Source organism: Pangasianodon hypophthalmus, chromosome 7 (genome assembly GCF_027358585.1).
Source record: "Pangasianodon hypophthalmus isolate fPanHyp1 chromosome 7, fPanHyp1.pri, whole genome shotgun sequence".
In the NCBI taxonomy this organism is placed as follows: domain Eukaryota; kingdom Metazoa; phylum Chordata; class Actinopteri; order Siluriformes; family Pangasiidae; genus Pangasianodon; species Pangasianodon hypophthalmus.
The window spans coordinates 24,898,985-24,920,271 of record NC_069716.1 but is presented as its reverse complement, the minus strand read 5'-3'; the positions used below and the strand labels follow the sequence as shown (position 1 = coordinate 24,920,271).

Genomic DNA, 21,287 nt, shown 5'->3' with positions numbered 1-21,287 from the left:
GAATTGTCCCACAGATGCTCAATCGGATTGGGGAATTTAGAGGCCAAGTCAACATCTTGAACTCTTTGTCATGTTCCACAAACCATTCCTGAACAATTTTTGTGGTGTGGCAGGGCGCATTATCCTGCTGAAAGAGGCCACTGCCATTAGGGAATACCGTTGTCATGATGGGGTGTACGCAGCAAGCTGTGATGCACTGTGTGTTCTGACACCTTTCTGTCATAGTCAGCATTAACCTTTCAGCAATTTGTGCTACAATAGCTCTTTTTTGGGATCGGACCAGATGGGCTAGCCTTCGCTCGCACCGTACATCAAGGAGCCTTGGGCACCCATGCCCCTGTCACTGGTTCACCGGTTGTCCTTCCTTTGACCACTTTTGGTAGGTACTAACCACTGCATACTGGGAACACCCCACAAGACCTGTTGTTTGGAGATGCTCTATCCTAGCTGTCTAGCCATTACAATTTGGCCCTTGTAAAAGTCTCTCAGATCCTTACGCTTGCCTATTGTTCCTGCTTACAACATATCAACTTCAAGAACTGAGTGTTCACTTGCTGCCTAATATATCCTACCCCTTTACAGGTGCCATTGTAACGAGATAATCAATGTTATTCACTTCACCTGTCAGTGGTTTTAATGTTATGGTTGATCTGTGTATCGTAGTAGCTATGGAGAAACATAAATGAATCATGAACAAAGATCCTTATTACCTCAGGCTGACTATGAAGAATGTTTCAGTTTGTGACTGTGTTTTCTGCACGAACCCAGAACAAGCAGAACATAGTAACTTTCTTTAAAAGCAGGTCTATCGTTAGAAGATCTTCATTGTATAATCTGACATGGAGAGCACATTATCGCACAGGCTGTTATAGAATTCAGATTTTATTGTTTTCATCAGTTTCACAGCGTGAAACAGGCTTTATTTCGCAACAGGATGTTGACAGGCATGATGTTGATTACCTACTAGTATAATTCCACAGCTGCTGATTGATACAATTCAGCATTTGGTGGAAGAGCACTTAACAGTCCCCACATCTGTTACAAATCAACATCTAGCACTGAATTGCCTAACCTATCCATTTCACACCATGACGAGTTTGATCAATACTGGATAAAGACTCATGCTGTTAAGAGATGATTAGAGATGTGCAGCTCTGTGAGACAGATGTGCTGTTTGGGTCAAGCTAGAGGTTGCTCGTGCTTTAATGCAAAGTTCTCAGGGAAATCTCTTTAGCAAGAAAAAGCAATCTAAGAAGGAGAAGGCCCTCGTATGTACGCCTTCATACGGAGGTGGGAAGAACATTTGGATGTTTCTGTTTTCAAACCTTCGGAAGGCTTTAAAAGCTGTCCAGCTATACAGGCTGTGTAATTCAGAATATGATAATAGCTCTGAAAAGAATGTAAATGGTATAATATCTGAGACACATCAACTCAAAGATTGCTGATTTGAGCTCTTGAACTAACTGCACTACTTCACAGTTACAGTCATGTGGCTCCACAATGTTGATGATGCACAGCATGAACTTTACTCAGCTCTAACATCCCATGGTTCACCTCATCAGCTACCTGCTGAGCCTTTCATGAGCTGAATCGAGTGTTTAAGTGGGAAGAAATTATGGTACTCATGTCTAGAAAGTGCTGCATTTATCCTAATCAAACTTTACCAGTTCTGTCAGCCCTACGATTGCGAAGGAAGTGTGATGACACTGACCTGCTGTGGCGCTGGGGCGGGTGTCTGCGGGCATCGCCGTCCCCCAGGCGGCCCAGTGAGGGCGAGCGGCTGCGCGGGGGGTGCCTGGCCCCCCGGCCCATGCTCTTTACCGTGCCATTGGAGCTGTTCTGCATCTGCTGGGGCCTGCGGGGTGACAGGCTGCGCAGGGGTGAAGGCGACGGCGAGCGTGAGGGTGAAGGCGAGCGTGAGGGCGTGTGTGGCGCCGAGAGCTTGTTAACGTTCAGATTGTTGTCACTGTTGGAGCGCAGGAGCACACGAGGTGCGGCCAGAGTGCTCCGGCCTGTCTGAGCCTGCTGAGGCCTGCTCCTGCCTGAACTCACCACCGCTGCTGCCGGAGCCTCTCGGAAAGGCACTGAGAAAAGAGAAGGAGAGACGGTTTTGTTATTACTAAGTGGAAAGTATGTAGGTGATACTCAAAATATATTCTGTATACATACACGATATATATAAGGAATACAAAACCTGGGGACATGCTGTTCTAGGAAAGTAATCAACAACATAGTGGTGTGATGTGGCCTGTCACCAAGAGGTGTTACTATTACCACCCCGAGGTGTATTATTTTACATTAACAGTGTGGGATTCCTTTTACACCACAATGATTTGCCAATGATTTTAATAAGTTTTTCATTTATTAATTAACAATATGCCATGCTTTTTATCTTTTTCTAGTTACATGTATTGTTCTGGAATGTCCACGAGACAAGTTAGCTCCTATTATTGCTTATATTAAAGCATCTATAATCAGTCGTTGCCTCAGCAGCTTCACTTTTTCTTTTTCTTGATGTTAATATGACAAAAAAGCACAACTTGGTATTTTGACGAGAAACTGGAAAGCACAAAGTCCTCTGTCCTGAAGACTTTCTCATGATGGAAAACGTACTGAACGTTATAAAGCACTGGCACTGGAGACTTCTTCCATAAGTAAACAGTAAGTATCCTTACAGAAAAAGTCACCATATCAACAAATATATGTTTTCTTTGTTAGATAACTACACATTTTGTGAATTATTTGTTACTATAGTAACGATAACATATTGGAATGAGTGGATAAATAAAAACCTGTGATTTGCCCAGCAGATGGAACTACGGTCCGAGCTGCTTCTGACAAATCAGATATGATCATTCAACAGTGACATGGTATAAACTGCAATACTTAACATGCACAAAACTGTTATCATAAGGACTTTAATATACCATCCCTATTTCATTTCTTTTCTGGAGGAGAGAACTAAAGGACCTGTTCTGTATACACAAGCTAACATGACAATGCTTAGTTAGCATCGCTCTGATCAATAGGCAAGAGAAGAACACCATTTTTTCCACTCAGACGATGTCTCTGATGTTTGGCTGGATGGCTGTGGTATCATCTGAATGATAGTTAAGATCTCAGGAGACTGTTTATATTTGATGAGTCTGGCACTGTGACTTAAAACATTTCCATAGCACGTCACAAAGTCCACCAAGTCGCACTCTTTCTCTCAGGTAAACCCAGCACACTTTCATAAAGTCTGACCAAACTCTTCAGCTCCACTTCCCAGTGACATCTGAAATCCAGTCGAGATGTTCTCCCTGCCTCGGTCCATGGCTGTGTGAGAAATCCCGTGTGAATGCATGATTAGCAGCTATATTTATGTCTCTGTCGCGACACTGAAGCAGGCCATGGAAGAACTTACAGCACATCTCAAGAACATTGGGCCATTTGAGGTCTCGGTGCACACACCGCTCAGTTCCACAGCCACAGTGAGGTACACGGCTAAAAATACCACCGAGATACAACTCCATAATGGTGGTGATAAACAATGCCTTCACATGTGCAGTCGACGTGACACAACCATTACCAGGCTGATGTAGCTGCATCTCACTGGGTTTCGTCATAACACTTTCATCTAATGATCCTCCGAATGACGGGATTGATCCTGAAGGAATGTAAACTCGTTTTCAAAAAGCAGAGGCTGTCAGAAATGAGGAAACCCACAGTCTTGGAAAACAGCTTGTGAACAGCTTGAGAACCCAACATCCCACTGCTAATGCCATGGTGGAATTCAGCATTTAGACTCGTAATGATATCGACGCTAAAACTCTGTAATCAAGAGTAAGTGCCGGGTGTTTTGTCATTAAAAACGGCTGTATGTGATGTTTCCAGAACATTGTGTGTGTTCCCATGGACACGAGGAGCTCCTCTTGTACACTGGTGTGAAAACAGCTACATTCCCAATAACAAACTGGTCAACGCTGAACACACTTGAAACCGTAAAGATAAGGAAGCTGTGTCTTCACATTGTGTTATAATTACGGTCATTACGAGATGACAGCTTGGAGATTCTGCTCGGAGCGGTTTATCTCCTTGGATGTGGAAATTAGCTGTTGCTATGGCGAGGCACCCAACGCCAAAGTGTATACACTGATGGCTATGATAACTAGCAGTTAGCTAAACCATATTTCAATATCTTTTGCAACTTAGCTACTCTAAACCAGGGGTTCTCCTTTTTTTTTTTTGCAGCCAGAGACTGCTTGAATTATAAAATAAATAAATACAGCACAGACCATTACTTAGGTAAATGTGTACAATAACATTTTGCCTATTTAGATTCATAGATTCATGCAACTTTTTGTTCTTGTACATTCCACCAGGACACATTAGATCCCAGATGACATCATTTATAGGATACTTGTTTTTGAGGTATTGAGATTTGGATTAAATCTGTTCAAGTCAATGGACCTGACAAAAAACACTAAGAACTATAAGATCTCAGTAATAAATATAATACTTTTGATAAAGGTGTTTGAACCAAATTTAAAAACCCAAGGACCCCACTATGAGAACCACTGCTCATTATTGTTAATTATAATTCTGGAATAAAACACTCGGGGCATGCTGTTATAGGAAAACAATCCACGCCATGGGTGGTGTGACATGACACAACACAACACGAAGCACATCCGGTGTTTTATTCCTCTTATATCACAGCGATTACAAATTTTAATTTAGCAATGAATGATACGTTGTGCTTTTTTTATTAAATCGTTTAATGACGTCTGCGAAACAAGTTAGTTCTTGGTGTCACGTTATAGAAGCTATAAACAATCAATCCCTCACTTGCCTCTCTTTTATCCTCTCTCTTCAAATTAATAAGACAAAAAAAAAACTTTTTCATGTTACAGAGAAACCAGAAAATGCAAAAGCAAAACCCAAGCTTACTGACTGGTACACGGAGCTGACACTGGAGACTCCTTCCATCAATCACCATCAATCATCACATCATCGATTATAAGTTTTTATACAAGTTTTTGCTTAAATAACAAGATATTTTGATTTGTTTATTGCAAGGCTGAGATTATGTCGAGTGCCACCATACAAGCCACTGTGAATTTTGCAGTTATTATAGAAATATAGTATAAAATATAGCGTAGTATAACTATAACTTATTAGAACGAGTGCACTATTATTCCAGCCAGAGCTACTGTCAGAGTACCTTTAAAAAAAATTAGCATTAAACTGACATTAAACTGTTTGTTTGTAGCAAAACATCAAAAGTCAGCGCTTTGAAAAAATTCTGATAAATAAAAGTTTGGCGAAGACGTGAATTATTTTTACAAAAAAAAAAAGTCGAGATTCAGAAAGCTAAGATGATCTAGCAAAAAAAATTCCATCCAATTTCATCCAATTCATCAAATTATAGATAAAACGTACGACTGCGCAAATCAGTGAGCATTTGACATATCTTTCTCCGTCCTGTGAATGTTTGTGATGTTGATGTTAATATGGTGTTAATTAATTTTCTAAGCAAAGCCAATCTGAACTTAGACATGATCATTACTTCCATCTGAAGCGTATAATTAGCTGAAAGGAAATAACTGCGTATAAGGCGTTTTTGCAGAAGCGCCTTTGAGACAGCTTTTCTTTTTCTTTTTTCTTTTTTTTTTTTTGAATTTTTGAAAAAATAAAACCCAAACAAACCCACAAGTATCGGAGAAGTATCTAAAAATTCTCTGCGCTCTGGAAATAAAAGGATGATTAAAAAAAAGAGAGGAGAGACGGGCATATCCATAACATTATCCACAACATCCAAATCATTAAAAAATAGTGAAATAAATATCCCTCTTGGTGAAAGATCACTCTGAACGCAATCTGAGAGCAGGAAACGAGGTCACTGTGTAAGTGACACTTTTCACGTCAACTGCCGATTATTTCATTTGTAGCCTCTCGAGGCTCTAATTAAAACACCGGTACAATTGGATGCGATGCAATCAACGGTACAACGAGAAGAAAAACATTATCACATCAACACACACACACACACACACACACACACACACACACACACACACACACACACACACACACAAACCCCAGCTCAGAACAAAGTGTTGAAGTTTAAATCCGTATCCAGATCTCCACCAAAACCCGACAAAAAATAAAGTTCTGCCGTGAATCTTCAGCAAACTCAACATCAGCGGCGTCCTCTCACCTTCTTTCTTCAGAGCGCTCAGTATGGACTTCATCTCTCCTGCTGGTTTATCAAGCCGACTGGAGGAAAGAGTTCCGGGCCGGAGGTTCCCGAGGTGAACGAGGGATGAACGAGGGATGATGGAGAGATGGAGGGAGCGGGAGATCACTGCTCACGCTCGGCCCTCCACACATCCTGCCTTGTGTGTGACTCTCTGAGAGGAAGGAGCCGAGCGCACAAGCATCACACGTTCACTCCGAGCTCCCTCCCTCCCTCCCTCCCTCTCTCCCTCTCTCACACTCTTTCTCCCTCCCTCTGTCCCTCCCTCCTTCCTGTCCTCTTTCTGTTCCATCTCTCCTCCTCCTTCTGTCTTTCTCCTTCTCTTTCCTCTTTCTCACTTTTCTCTTCTTTCCTCTTCACCTTTCCTTCTGTTCTCTTCCCACCATCTCTCCTTCCTCTACCTTTGTCCTTCACTTTGCACTCCTCCATCTCCTTGTCTTTCTTCACTTTCCACTTCATTTCTACATCTTTCAACTCACTCTCTCTCTCTCTCTCTCTCTCTCTCTCGCTCTCTTTCTCCTTCCTTTCCACTCTCCTTGTGTTCTTTTTACATCTGTCCTCCTTCCTGTCTTTCTCCTTCCCTAACCATCCCTCCATCTATCTGTTTTTTTCTCCTCTTGCCGTGTCACCTCCTAATCTTTCTCTCTTTCTACATCTCTGAACATTCTCTCTTGTTCTGCTTCATTTCCCTCTCCTTCTGTTTTCTTTGCATCACATCTTTCTCCTTCTCCTTGCATCCCTCCATCTCTGTTTCTCATCTCTCTGCTTTACTTTTTAATCTTTCTCTCCTTTTACATTGTTGAACTCTCTTGTTATCCTTCCTTTCCACTCTTCTATTGTTCTTTCTCCTCCTTCCTCTCTTTCTTTCTCCCTCTTTTCCTTCATCTATTTCCTTTCCATATTTCTCCCTCACCTTAACATTTATGGCATTTGGCATTTCTTTCTCTCTTTCTATATCTTGAACTCTCTCTGTCTCTCTCTCCTTCATCACCTCTCTCCTTCTGTTCTTCTTCCACCACCTCTCCTTCCTCTATCGTTCTCCTCCTCTTTGCACTCCCACCCTTTGTTTTTCTTCTCTCTGCTTCACCTCTTAATCTTTCTCTCTTTCTTTCTTAATCTTTCTGAACTCTCTCTGTCTCTCTCGCTCTCCTTCCCTACCTCTCTTCTTCTTTTCTCTTTCCATCACCTCCCATCTCCTTCCTGCTTCCTCCTTCCATCATCTCTCCTCCTTCCTCTATCTTTCCACCTCTCTTATCTTTCTCCCTCTTGCTTTCTACCCTATTTTTTCTCTCCATCACTTTGTCATCTTTCTCCACCTCCTCATCTCTCCCTTTCTCCCTCCTTCCTGTCCGCTCTCCACCATCCCTTCTCCTTTCTCACTCATTCTGTTCCTCCTTTCTCTTTCTCCATCTCTCTTTCACTCCTTGTTCTCGCTTCCTCTTCCATCATATCTGTCTCACTCCGATTTTCCATTCTCTCCAAACATATTCTCTCATTCTAACTTCCTCTCTTCTTTCTCTTTCTCATTCTATCCTTCCATTTCTCTCATGTCTTCTTCCAGCACTTCTTCTTACCTCTCTCACTATCCTACTGTCTTTCTTTTCCAGCTTTCCATCTCTGTTCACTTCCTTCCCTTCATCTTTCTCAATTTCCTCTTCTGTTTGTTCCCTCTATTTATTAACTTTTTCTTCCTTTCTTTTTCCTTTCCATCTCTCCCTATTCACCATTTCCCTTCTTTTTCTCATTTGCTCACCGCTTTATCTTTTCCTTTCCCTTCATTTTTGCTTTTCCCCCTTAGGTTCTCTTTCGTGTCCACCCCATATGTCTCTCCTTTCTCTCTATTTTTCTCTCTCTCTATTTTTTCCTTCTCTCTCTCTCTCGATCTCTCTCTCTCTCTCTCCTTTCCCTTTGAAGCTTCCATTCACACTTTTCTCCATTTCCTTTCCTCCATCTTTCTGGGTGCTTTCTCTTTCCTTTCAACTTTCTCTTCTTCTCTCTTCCCATCCCTACATCTCTTTTGCTCCTCTCCCCATCTCTTACCTTTCTCTCTTTTTTCTCCTTCTCTTTCCATCTCTCTATCTCTGTCCCTCTCTTTTTACATTTCCTTTATCCTTTTCCAGCTTTCATTGCCTCTTTCTCACCTCTTTTATCTTCTCTTTTCTTCAACTTTACATCTCCGGCTCCCTTTCTTTCCACCTCCCCATCTCTTTTTCTCCCTTTATACATGAATCATTCTTGCATTTTTGCAAATTTCTTCCATCCTTCTCCTTTCTTTGCATCCATCTCTCCTTTTCCCTTCACCGTTCTCTCTCTTGCTATCTTTTACTCTCTATTTTTCCATCTTTTGTATTAAAACTCCAGCAGTGAGACACACACGTGAGGATCTGAGCCGTGTTTCTGGATCATCTATAAGACCTTTCTAGATTTCCTCTCAATCAGGGAAGAAACGGAAGTGCACTAATGTGCGCTGGAAGTTCAGCGGAGAAGTTGACTAAAGTTCGCTTCTCGTCACAGATTCACGCGACGGTGTGAGGAGAAGTCGATTGCACACTGATGCAATCAGCTGAGGAACAATGCAAGGCGGCATAACAAGCAAATGAACGTGTGCTGGAATGAAAAGGTCTCGGAGTGATTTTAACCCTCTCTCCTCCCTCGAACAGCTGTACATGCAAGAATTAAAAAAAAAAAGAGAAACAAACCCCAAGTGTTGCTAGGCAACCCATGGATGGATGTCTAAATTAGTCAGCGCAAGTTGCCTGGTTGTGAATTCTCCATGTATGTGGGCTGTCCTTTCACGCTAGCAATTCACAACCTCTCTCTCTCCCTCTCTCTCTCTCTCGATCTCTCTCTCTCCTTTCCCTATTTCTCTCTCTACCTCCCCCTCTCTCTAGCTCCTGTTTTTTTTTTTTACAGGAGAGGGAAAAAAAGCACGGTGGTAGAGAAAGGCCTTCTTCCATTTTGAAATCTGTGCCAGGCTGTGATGTCACATGGACAGCCTATTTTTATTTAGTGATTAATGCACAGTAGCTAATTTCGACTGAATGTTACAGACAGTGAACAGCGACTCCAAGACCATAACAACCTGTCCAATCTATACACCTACATATACTGTATAAACAACTACATACTATACACACTGATTACAAGTACAAAACCTGGCTATAGAGTTCTAGGGAGTACTATATTAAAGTTTTTGTATGATAACAAATTTAAGAGTTACATTCAACATCCAGCAAAAAAGGTATAAAGATAAATTAAAAAAATGTTATAAAACACGACTTCAGCTCAATCTGAATTTGCTGGAACTTCTTTGAATGCTCCATATTACTTCCTGATTTTGGTCACTGCTGATCCAGCTCCGCCCTGACCACACCCCTTCATGACTATCAGCACTTGTTTCTTTTGCTTTGATGCACAAAAGCATTTTGTATAAGCTTGTGTTTTCATTTAACAGGATTTCGCAGAGATTTTTGGGATCGTTGCAGCCAAAAATGCTTGATTTTGTTGCAGATTTTTTTCAAAATTTGGACAGTTTTTGTGCTTTTTTTTTGCAGAAAACTAGTTGAATTAGTGAAATTGGAATTGCACGAAATTGTTTTGCACAGTCTTTCACAGTGATGTTTGTTCAGCAAAGCAAAGCACACACACTATGTCCACATTGTATCTACTGTGATTAATCTTTCCTCTAATACAGAGTGGAAACTCTAATCCAAGCCTCAGCCCTGAGCATGTTAACACTCGTTTTCACCCAATTAAAAGCTTTTCATCTGTACAGGGCATATCCACGCTGGCTGAAAGTAACAGAGCGGACGCCTGAGCTCTTATAACATCAATACTCATTAAAGCACTGGACAGCAACTGCAATAAAGGGTTAAACTTCATTACTCAACACAGACTTGAGGAGCAGGTAGGCTAACAGTAATCCATCAAATCCCTTTGAATGTCATTTTTTTCATTAGAGCTGTCAGGATTTTTTTTTTTTAATGAAAATGTGATACAGTGTGTTATTATACAAGATTGTAATATAAGCCTTTAAGGAATGCACATGCACCTTTCTCATATCTCCTCTTATTTTGCTTCTTATTTCACTGCTAGCTGTTGTTATTCAATCTGGAGTAAATTAACATAGTATGCCTATAACACCGAGTCTAGAAGACCCCGAGTGCCGTGCACGAGCATCACGCTGATCCCACAATCCTTAAGCCAATTATCACATGTGGCTGGAAACTATGGCAACCACAGAGCGGCACTAAAGGGGCTTCATATACACGCAAATCTGCCGAGAGCACCTTATATAGGAAGTGAGGGGTTAATATTATGATGCGTTGTTTATTTGGATGGCATTGTTATCTTGTGAAGTGTACAGGGTCGGTTGTTTCTTGTCAGGATTTGAACTCGTAACCTTCCAGTCCCACTAGGACAGAGCCTTGGACTCAAAAGTGTGGTTTTTATATAGAGGATTCTGTTGATTCTGTTGTCTAATGACATAGATCTCTATTGAGCAAGCCAGAGGAGACAGTGACAAGGAAAGAAACCGTGTAAGGAACCCATTCAAAAAGGGAACCCATCCTCTTCTGGGTGACAACAGATAGTGGATTATAAATCATTATAGTGTACAGGTGTAGAAGAGTAAAGACGAACATTATTAAGTGTGCTAAAAGGATGTTCAGTATGAATAGATTGTGAATAAGAGTTTTGGGATGAGTCTTTATGATTACAGCAACAGTTTTAGATACAACTCCACAGTATACAGGAGAGATTATGAAGAAGAAGAACTGAAGCATTGGTGCAACTTGAGCATGAACTGTCATCCATGGCCATCAGATGACACAAAGCCACCAGGAAACATCTTGTAAACACACTCATGGTGCTAGGCAAAGGTTGAAGGGCAGGAATTGAAATGCCTGTTCTTTCACCTGAGAACAGGTCCATGGTTATGAAAGAGTTCTGAGGCTACATGGCTTGAACCAGACCTGTTATCTGTAGCACACAAAAGGGAGGGTCTATAGGAGCTAGTTCAACCTTTTTAGATCGAACACAGGACAGAAACTGCCAGCATTTTATTGAAAAAGTTGAACAGAACCCCTTGTTTGGAATTGCAGGGTCTACCTTCTCTATCACATCTCTGTCCAAGAGAGAACAAACTTTATTGGACAGAGTGACAATTTTGTTAGCTTCCCTACAGGCTTTGGAGGTCCTTAACAGCCAATTCAAGAAAAACACACACCTCCTGGATCAGAAGATGACCGAGACGGCAGAGAAACCGAATGATGACTGTGAGGTGGTGCGTTTGCCCTGTTGTCTGGAGATTGCAAGTTAGAATCTCATTCCATTCCATTTGATTGGCACTCAAATGGAGAACATAAAACATCTACAGCAAAAAGTTTATTTGTCCTCTGGCTTTTCTTACTAAAGCATTGAAACTGCTCTTGTGAAATATGAATATTGTGAAGAAAATGATGAAATTCATGTGGTTAAGCCATTTTCTATCAAAATACCACATCTTTAGAACATCAGAACACTGAGCTCTCGATATGTTGTTGGGTTTTCTGTTGTCATTTCTTTCTTTTTTTTCTCCTTTTGGATTCTGGAATAATTCATGTACTCTGCATGCCAGGATCACTTTTCTACTCCTTATTGGCTGAGTCAAATGGATTGTTAATTGCACTTAACTTAATTGGATACTGTAATGTGACATCCCAAATCCCATTCCTCATATCTCCATTAGCTTAATTTTGTTTATGCAAAGAAAATTACTCTGTACTATACACACCTGCTCTGCTTGCCTATTAGGCGTAGCATAGCATTGCTGTCAATTTTGCAAATATTAATCCTATATTTCCTGTGAGCTCCTCCAGGAGTGATAGATTGCTTGAGTTATGGAAAATGATGGTCCAAATCATTCATCTCTGAATGAAGTTTAAGAGTATGGGAGTATACATTAATATGAAAAAGTTTAGAGAGAGAGAGAGAGAGAGAGAGAGAGAGAGAGAGAAGACTAACTCTGGTGTTACTGTTGATGTTAGCGCTAGGTTTTATGTCGAAGGTGTAAGTCCCGTGGTGGCGGGAAAAACGGGGCAGCTGGAGAAAAGTGATGAAACAAAATAACACCCAGTTTTCAACACTTCGCACTCCAGACCAACACTTTAAAGGACAGAGTACAGCACCATCAACACACCTCTCTAACCCAAAGGAAAAAATACAACCACATCTCTCCGAAGTACTTGACTTTCTCGCTGGCTGTTTAGTTTTTACAATAAATCACCTATTGTTTTGAGGGCATTCTATATACTGTTTGGAAAATTTCAACATCAAACACATGTCCTGTCCTAAAAAGTGATCATTGTTCACACTTAGTCAGAGATAACAAGTCATACTAATGCATCACATCCAGTGTTAGCTAGCTAAACTTCATGGCTAAGTTATACCTAGCTGACTAGCTAATGCTGTGTGGATCGTTCCTCTCTGTTCAGGCAAATGTTATGTGCTTTGAAATAAATATGACTTGCAGTCTCCCATTGTGAAAGTAACTAGTCTTTTTTTTTCACTCACTTTTTCATTCTTCATCAGTCTGACCCGAAAACATTTGCAGGACAATTTAGGAAAGAAAGTGAGGTGTAGCCACGAGAAAATAATCCCTAAGAGTAGGATAAGGAAAATTTTTTAACATGATTTCTTGTGCATCCTGGCTAAGCTTTTTAAAACTAAATATTCTTTCTGTTCAAATTATTATCTCTTTTTAAAGATAGTGTTATATTACTGTAATATATCTAGCTAATGTTCGCTAGCTGGCTAGTAGCCATTAGAATAATGTTCATGACAAATGTGATTTATTCACTAATTATATTTCTACTACAGTGCGGTTGAATTCTCGAATCTGATGGGACAGAAAGTGTGCATTATTTTTGTATAACAGTTTTGGCTGTAACGTATATGATAGGTTTATATTAATGCGCTCATTCTAATATGTTATTGTTTCTATAGTAACAGCTCATATACAGGGACTTGTATGGCAGATGATCAACATAATCTAAGACTAATAATAAACAGAATTTAAAAATTCTCAGTGTCATTGTTCCACAACGTTCCACAACATTAAATCATTTTCAAATAATCACATGTTTTGTCATGTGTTAATCCTTACACAGCTTATATTAACTTATATTAAGATGACAAATAATAAGAATACACTGCCCTGCATAAGAACTGTTACAGCCTGGGAACTTGGGATTTTAATGTCATGAATTTACAAAAAATAGCCTATACTACTGAAGCAGGTGGTGAGGAAGGGTCTGAAATCAAAATATTTAGCAAAATTATTGAAAAATGAAAACATAAAATATGTGATTGCGTAAGTATTCGCCCATGTTGTATTTAAACTTCTTAAATTAATTGCATTACAAAATATGAAAAAGTCCACTGGGTGTCAATACTTATGTAAGGCATGGTATGTACTTCTACAGCCACAGCCAACTTTGAAAAAAATATTGAAAATTATTGAAAAAATTATTGAGCTAAAGTGAATGTACAGTATAAAATGAATAACACATGTAATGAGTGATATTTTGAGATTATAAAATGTATAGACAGTGTGATGTTTTTTTTTAATAATTTCTTATAAGTTAGAAAAACAGTGAAAAACAGTGTTTCCTAGGATTCAGCAAAGCTAGTCTTGTTTTCCCAAAGGCAACAAAATTAAGCCAGCAAAGTGACCAGTGATGCCATTTATAAATCAGGTTATGCAAGCAAACTGCAACCGCAAGTGTAACATGTGAGAAGTATAGTGTGAGAGATAGTGAGAAAAACCAGGACAGCTGACTGACAAAGGAAAAAAAAAAAGACTTGTTAAGCATGTGACCCTTTTCGAACATGTTCTGATCCCAAATTTACTCCAGTACAGAAATCGAGCGCTGATTTTGCCCTAAATATGAGTGATTAAATAGTAGGAATACTGTTCATATTGAATGTGTGTGTGTGTGTGTGTGTGTGTGTGTGTGCATGCATGTGTGTGAGTGCCTTCTTCTCAAATGGTCTATATCGTATGTAGGTCAGATCCACTGAGTGCCTCTCTCTCTCTCACTTTCACTAGATGTGTGCTCACACTCAGCTATATGATCATCCAGAACCATCTATATGGGCAGAACGGTGACAACACACATCATGTTAACAACACACACTACAGGGTGTAAAGAAAGGTGGTAAAAATACCGCATTTACTCAGGTAAACATGCAATTATCAAAATAAACACTCAAATAAAAGTTGAAGTCCAGCCTCAAATTCTTCACTCAAATTAAGTATGAAAAGTATGAAAGTGTAAGTACAAGTAAAAACGTCTGCTTCAAGTCACATACTGATTTTAGTTCCTGATGCTAAATTATTGGCCCTTACACCAAGGAACCAATATTAGCTTAAGGTTAACTAACAACAGCTTTCATGATAACTCAAACTAGCTGGATGCTAATCACTAGCTATCACGATACAAACTGCCTTGATAAATAGCAGCAGATAGATGACAGTGATGGGTATTAGATCTCATTCTTACTGTGAAATTATTTAAAGTTGAGATTTTCTTTTAGAAATTTAAGTTGTCTGATGCTAAAAGCTCACCTTATGACTTTGCAAATATATGATTATAGAGCAAACCTTTTACAGTCAGTGGGGAAAAAAAGAATCATGGCCCACGTCACCCCCTTACAAACAAGCTATTCAAAAATTAGGCACATTAAATGTGTGGAATAATATTTAGGCATTTTTATTGTTCTTACATTTCTAAACTTTCCACTTAGAGAACCTATTTTTATTAAATTTGTCATTAGGTACCTGTTAACATTAATTATAGGTGCAATAACTTTGATAATAGTGGGTTGTGATTTCTTCAAGCATAACGAACAAGGCTTGGTGCGACAAAAAAAAAAAAAAAAAAAAATCTCTATAAGATGATATAAAGAGCAGAGCATGAGAGAAGCTCATGATAAGCATGTCTACATCCGGCATGTGCACTCGGATAACGTCCTTTAAGAGCTGTTTATCCAGTGCCGTCTCATTTCTCCTATTCCAGACTGTCTAATGATCTCTAATGATTAATTCAATTTGCTACACTTCCTCTAGATATAATGAGGGACTTGATTATGCGTGTTATTAACCGAAATGAACATGTTCGCTCTGGGATAAATTCCTCAGAAGTCATCTTCGGCCCCGAAAGGAGAAAAAGATGACGATGACTTTTATTTGTTATAACATCTATATTGACATCTGCTACATGTGGGATGGATTACGGGAATATAAAGTGGTGTCCATGGGTAATTATTCATCATCTCATTAAAACATAAACATTCAGCTAATTACACATGACCACACATGTTCATTGCAGCAGAGAGTGTGATAAACTAGATGTCTAAATCCAAGGGTCATATTCAGATTAGCAGAAATATAATTGGCAAACGAACAACTTCACAAGCAAACAACTCAGAGATAAATCGAGATGAAAAATAGGACGCAGTGTGGCATCAAAATGCAAGAATATGCTTTCAACAGCTTTATCACAAATATTACTACATTAAAAGTTCCTGACACTATAAATTTGCAGCATTACTTATTTGAATTTTTTTTTGTTTGAACTATGAGCTTATATAAGTATTCACATGATGTGTTTTATAAAGTTAATGGACCTGTGTTGACAAGTAAGGAAAAAACATTTCCAAGAAAGGAAAAAATAATCCTGAATGAATTTAACAAATAAGGCTGAAAGAAAATCTGTTTCTTCAGTCCACATTTTCTATCCCATGATTTTTTGTGGGCTTAAAGATAAGTGTTTGTGTTTAAAGACAGTGGTCTAGATGCTGTAAAGAAACCTGTCTCTGAAAATCTTAAGAAAAATCTGCTAACCACAAAGGCATGAACTACATGCAGGCAATTTTAATCATCTGAATGGTGAACTCAGGAAATCAATTTAAGTATGTGCGTAAGCCGACTCTGAATACAAGGAACTTTCCCAGAGTAAATGTTGACGTCATTTTTGAACTTAAGCCATTGATATAAGTTGCCAGTTCCGAATACAGCCCAAAGTGATGAACACTATCTTACTGCATTTTGTTCGATTTTGTTTGATATCATATAAACAAGGTGGTAAGACAAGCTATGTACATTAACCACGCCCCTATCCACAACATGTTTCTTTTCAAATAACTTGAGTTATGCAAATTATTATGAATTTGCAAGTATGTGACCATGTTGAATTTGGTCTGGGTTTTTTATGCACTATTAGTTAGTAATGAATCTTAAGTTTCTGAGGTGCGACTAAATTCTGTACAGTACTAGCTCTATATAAACTACTGTAAATGTATTGTTTGGGACAGTCTTTACATTATTTGCCAAAGTTCAACTTGTGCCTCTGGCTACAGGAAAATCAGTATCATTGCTCAAACAGGAAGGAGCTTCATTTTAAATTTCATTTCGTGAGGTTGAGACTCTTACATGAAATGCCAGGCAGAGGTTATAAGCTGAGCGACAGTTTTCATTAAAGAAAGCAAGCTGCTCTGACTTACCAATGTTATCGTCTTTGTGGTTCTTTATGAACTCTGCCAGCTCAAAGTTCCCTGCAATGATGGCCACCTTCGGAAAACAAAAGAAGGAAAAAAGATCAGTTCATCAATATCATGCACAATGGTTTTGATTGATTGATTGATTGATTGATTGATTGAGCATTAGTCAATATACTACTATCTTGTGTGTACTGTAATTTCCAGACTATAATTTTTTTTCCTGTAGTTGCAAAGTGATTTAATTTTACTTTATCATTTTAGAGTACCATGATTGAAATATGCCATGTGTTAGTGTTTTTATGCTACCAGCAGTTACAATCATATGCCATAATATTTAGTAAATCAACACTACAGCACCTACAGTATATCTGCATTAACATACTGTAACATTAAAAATCCTACTCCAAAATCTTGACTATAAAAAATATATCATAATATTTACATTATTAATGTAACATTAAAATCACGCATGTTCTTAAAAAGTGAATAAATGTCCTAGTGTTGGACTGGACTCTGGAGAAGGTTTAGGATCTATACGTAGGGAGGCTTTATTGACAGTACTAAAACAAGATCCAAAATCCAAAAATAGTAAAACAAGCATGTCTGAAAACATGATCAGGCCTCAACGACAGAACCAGACGACAAAGCAAAGAGTGGTCAAATGAACAGCCAAAGGCTTCAGCCAGAGTGAAGGGATGAACAAGGATTCAGAACCTGCAAGAATTGGCAAGACTTCGTAATGAACTACAGAAAACTGTAAGCTTACGATATATATACAAAAAATGAGGAAGTAAACAGAAAATTGAGATCAGAAGTTTCACTAGAACTCAGGAGAGTGCGACCTCTGCTGGCATGGAGGAGGAACATCCTGGTGTTACAAATACCTATGACAACGAGAAAACCAATTTAAGTAAGGAATAAAACACCTGCTGCATGCTGTTATAGAAAAACTATTGACAATGGGGTGGTGTGATGCAACCTGTAGTGAAACGGAGTTATTCTTACCACCCTGAAGTTGATTATTTTCCTCGAGGCATCATGTCTCACAAGCAATTTGCCAGCACTAACAATGTTTTTTATTTATTAAAGAATGCTACACTGTATGCTTTAGTTAAGTTTAATGTTGTGGAACATCCGCAAAACAAGTTAGTTCCTGTTATCACCAACCTCTTTGTGTTCCAGAGAAAATACTTCTATAACTGTTAAATGAACATCTTCTCATAGACAAGTTCACCATATCGAAGATTACACACGGTTTTTGTTTAATCCGCCATAGAAGTCGCTGAAATGAGTCGCTTACATTATTATAAACCTTGCAGCTGGATCTACTGTCAGAATACAGTAGATGTTATGGAAAATTACTCAACACCTTCTGACCAATCCGAATCAATAATTCAACAATGCTGTGGTATAATGATATGTATTGACTTTTTTTCTCTCTCTAAAAAGCCGTTCTGCCCTTTTACTTTTAGTGTTTTGGTTGAAAGACGTATTTGTGTATCTGTGGTTAAAATGTAATATGACATCAAAGAGTGTTAAAATAGCTTCTGCCAGTTTGGGATTCATTCTTACAAAATCCAATAATAATAATCCAGGGATAGATTGCAAGGAAACAAATCTCATGTCACTAATGACAGTGCACTAAATGTTATAGTGCTGATGTCCATATCATGCCTGTCAAGGTTCCTTTTTAGTGAGAATGTACTTTGGAATAACGTACTGTATACTTTTACCATTTCCTGGTGTGGAACAGATATGTATACTTTGTCATTTAGAAGGTTAAAGAGGGAATTATTCATCCATGTTGACATGATTTCCTGATTTGGATGAAGATATTGGGGTCACAGCGTGCAGCTACTTCTGGCTGCAGGAAGTCTTGTTTAACCAGGCAGAATGCAGTGTATCCGTTTGGAGGCCTGGCGCTTTGTCCTCAAATGAGCTGTAATCAAGCTGCAATTGAGGCGTGAAATATAATTTTAGCAGCGTGAGATGAATAATACAGGGCGTTAAACTATACAGCAGCAGCAGAGCTGAGCAACAGAGAACAACTTGGCTTAGACTGAAGAAGACAAGAAGACTCAATAAATATTCGCAGGCATGATGATGATTTATGAGACAGGACTGAATCGAGAGGAATGAACACATTAAGTAAACTATGAGCTGGAATGTTTAATTATGTACATATTTATTCAGGAGTGTAAGGCTGTAAAGTCTGATCTCACACACACACACATACACACACACACACACACTCAGCTTCTGTTTATTCCTATAATAAATTAGTTAAAAATGTCACAGAGTAAAAATATTATCAGAATCCCTGTCTCTCTTGTGCTTCATGTTTCTCTGAGCCTGTCAGTCACAGTCAAGGAGGTGTGGCCTCTGTGCCTGTAAGGTACAAGGAAGGAGGTGTGGCCTCTGTGCCTGTGAGTCACAGTGAAGGAAGTGTGACCTCTGTGTCTCTTGGTTACAGTGAAGGAGGCATTGTCTATGTGCCTATCAGTCAGAGTGAAGGAGATGTAGCCCATGTGCCTGTCAGTCAGATTGAAGGAGGTGTGGCCTATGTGCCTGTCAGTAACAGTCAAGGAGGTGTGGTCTGTGTGTCTTTTGGTTACAGTGAAGGAGACATGGTCCATGTGCCCGTCAATCACAGTGATGGAGGCGTGGTCTATGTGCCAGTCAGTCACAGTCAAGGAGGTGTGGCCTCTGTGCCTCTAAGGTACAATGAAGGAGCTGTGGTCTATGTGCCTGTCAGTCACAGTGATGGAGGCTTGGTCTATGTGCCTGTCAGTCAGAGTGAAGGAGATACAGGAAATGAGCTTCAGTTAATGCTCACATCAAACATCAGAATGGGGAAAAAATGTCATCTCTGTGACTTTAACTGTGGCAAGGACGTTGGTACCAGATGGGCTGGTTTGAATATTTCATAAACTGCTGATCTAGAATTTTCACATACAGCAGTCTCTATAGTTTACAGAGAATGGTGCGAAGAACAAAAAACATTGAGTGAGCGACAGTTCTGTGGGTGGAAACACCTTGCTGATAAGTGAGGTCAGAGGAAAATGGCCAGATTGGTTTGAGCTGCCAGGAAGGATATAGTAACTCAAATAATCACTCTTTACAGCCATGGTGAGCAGAAAAGCATCTCAGCATGCACAAAACATCGAACCTTGAGGTGGATGAACTACAACAGGAGAAGACAACATCAGATTCCACTCCTGTCAGCCAGGAACAGGAATCTGATGCTATCATGGGCACAGTTGAAGATTAGGGAAAAAAAATCACCTGGTCTTTTTCCAGTCTTCAACTGTCTTCTGTGTTAAAAGCGCTTATTTGAGTCATTTGACCCCCCACTAACAGGATGTTTTTTGTTTTTCGCACCATTCTGTGTAAACGCTAGAGACTGTTGTGTGTGAAAATCCCAGGAGATATCTGAATATCTGAAATACTCAAACCAGCCCATCTGGCACCAACAACCATGCCATGATTAAAGTCACAGAGATCACACTTTTTCCCTCATTCTGACGCTTGATGTAAATATTAACAGAAGCTCTTGACCTGTATCTGCATGATTTTATGCATTGTGCTGCTGCCACATGATTAGATAACTGCATGAATGTGCAGGTGTACAGGTGTTCCTAATAAAATGGACAGTGAGTGTAAGTGCCTGACAAAGAGCGACAAAAATCAGGGCATAAATAAACATCTCTTAATGTTCAATCTCACTTATCCACTCAACATCTTCCTTCTGTGTGATTTGAAAGCTGTATTAAGTGGAATGATTTGAAGTGCATGACTGCCAAAGTTGGTGCCTTTAAAAAGAATAAAAACACCACATAAAAAAATCACTATTTCCAGACTATGATGTGGCAACCATTGTTTACAAAAAGAACTGAAAACTAGGAACAACACAGGAAATTGGGGGTTGAATGTAATGAGCTGATTTGAATAATAATGTGCAAGACAGCAATCCAGTTCCAATCAGGCTAACTAGAGACTCATTTGGGTGCAAGTGTTAATGTGTATGGTTAAAATTATATCAGTACAATCCAAAACACTGGACACAGTTAAGCAAGCAGGTGTAAACAGAGTCATATTATAGAAAGCATTTGGAACAGAGACGATGATGTGGTACATGTAGGAAAAAGTCTTTCTTTCCGGGTTGAACAGAACAAACAAGAAAATAGAGCTTTTACAAATATAGATTTGTGTGCAAATGTTTCAGAGTGCTTCAGTGGCAAAGCATATTTGATTAGTATGTGAAACTCTCATGGCATTTCAGTGTTTATTGTCTTCAGTAACAAACTCCATTACAAACGATTACAGAGACAGAGTTAAACAGTCCTGCGCCGATGATCAGTTCTATAATATAGTATATTACAATTTTCAACCAATCATAGACAACTTCATTAGATCTGGGGTTCATTCACGCAGCAGTAATATGGCTTTACACTTTATTTGAACTGTATCTACACTGAGGTTTCATAACACATTTATATACATT

The 21,287-nt window shown here is 39.2% G+C and overlaps 1 protein-coding gene across 1 annotated transcript in view; it reads right to left on the bottom strand.

The window, feature by feature from the left end:
• Nucleotides 1–21,287, bottom strand: part of shank2b (SH3 and multiple ankyrin repeat domains 2b) — a 151,053-nt gene that overhangs the window by 78,091 nt on the left and 51,675 nt on the right. The window contains exons 10-11 of the mRNA XM_053235425.1: nucleotides 16,787–16,853; nucleotides 1,712–2,084 (exon numbers count right to left, since the gene is read on the bottom strand). Coding sequence (XP_053091400.1) covers nucleotides 1,712–2,084; nucleotides 16,787–16,853 — 440 coding nt within the window. The remainder of the gene's footprint in view (nucleotides 1–1,711; nucleotides 2,085–16,786; nucleotides 16,854–21,287) is intronic.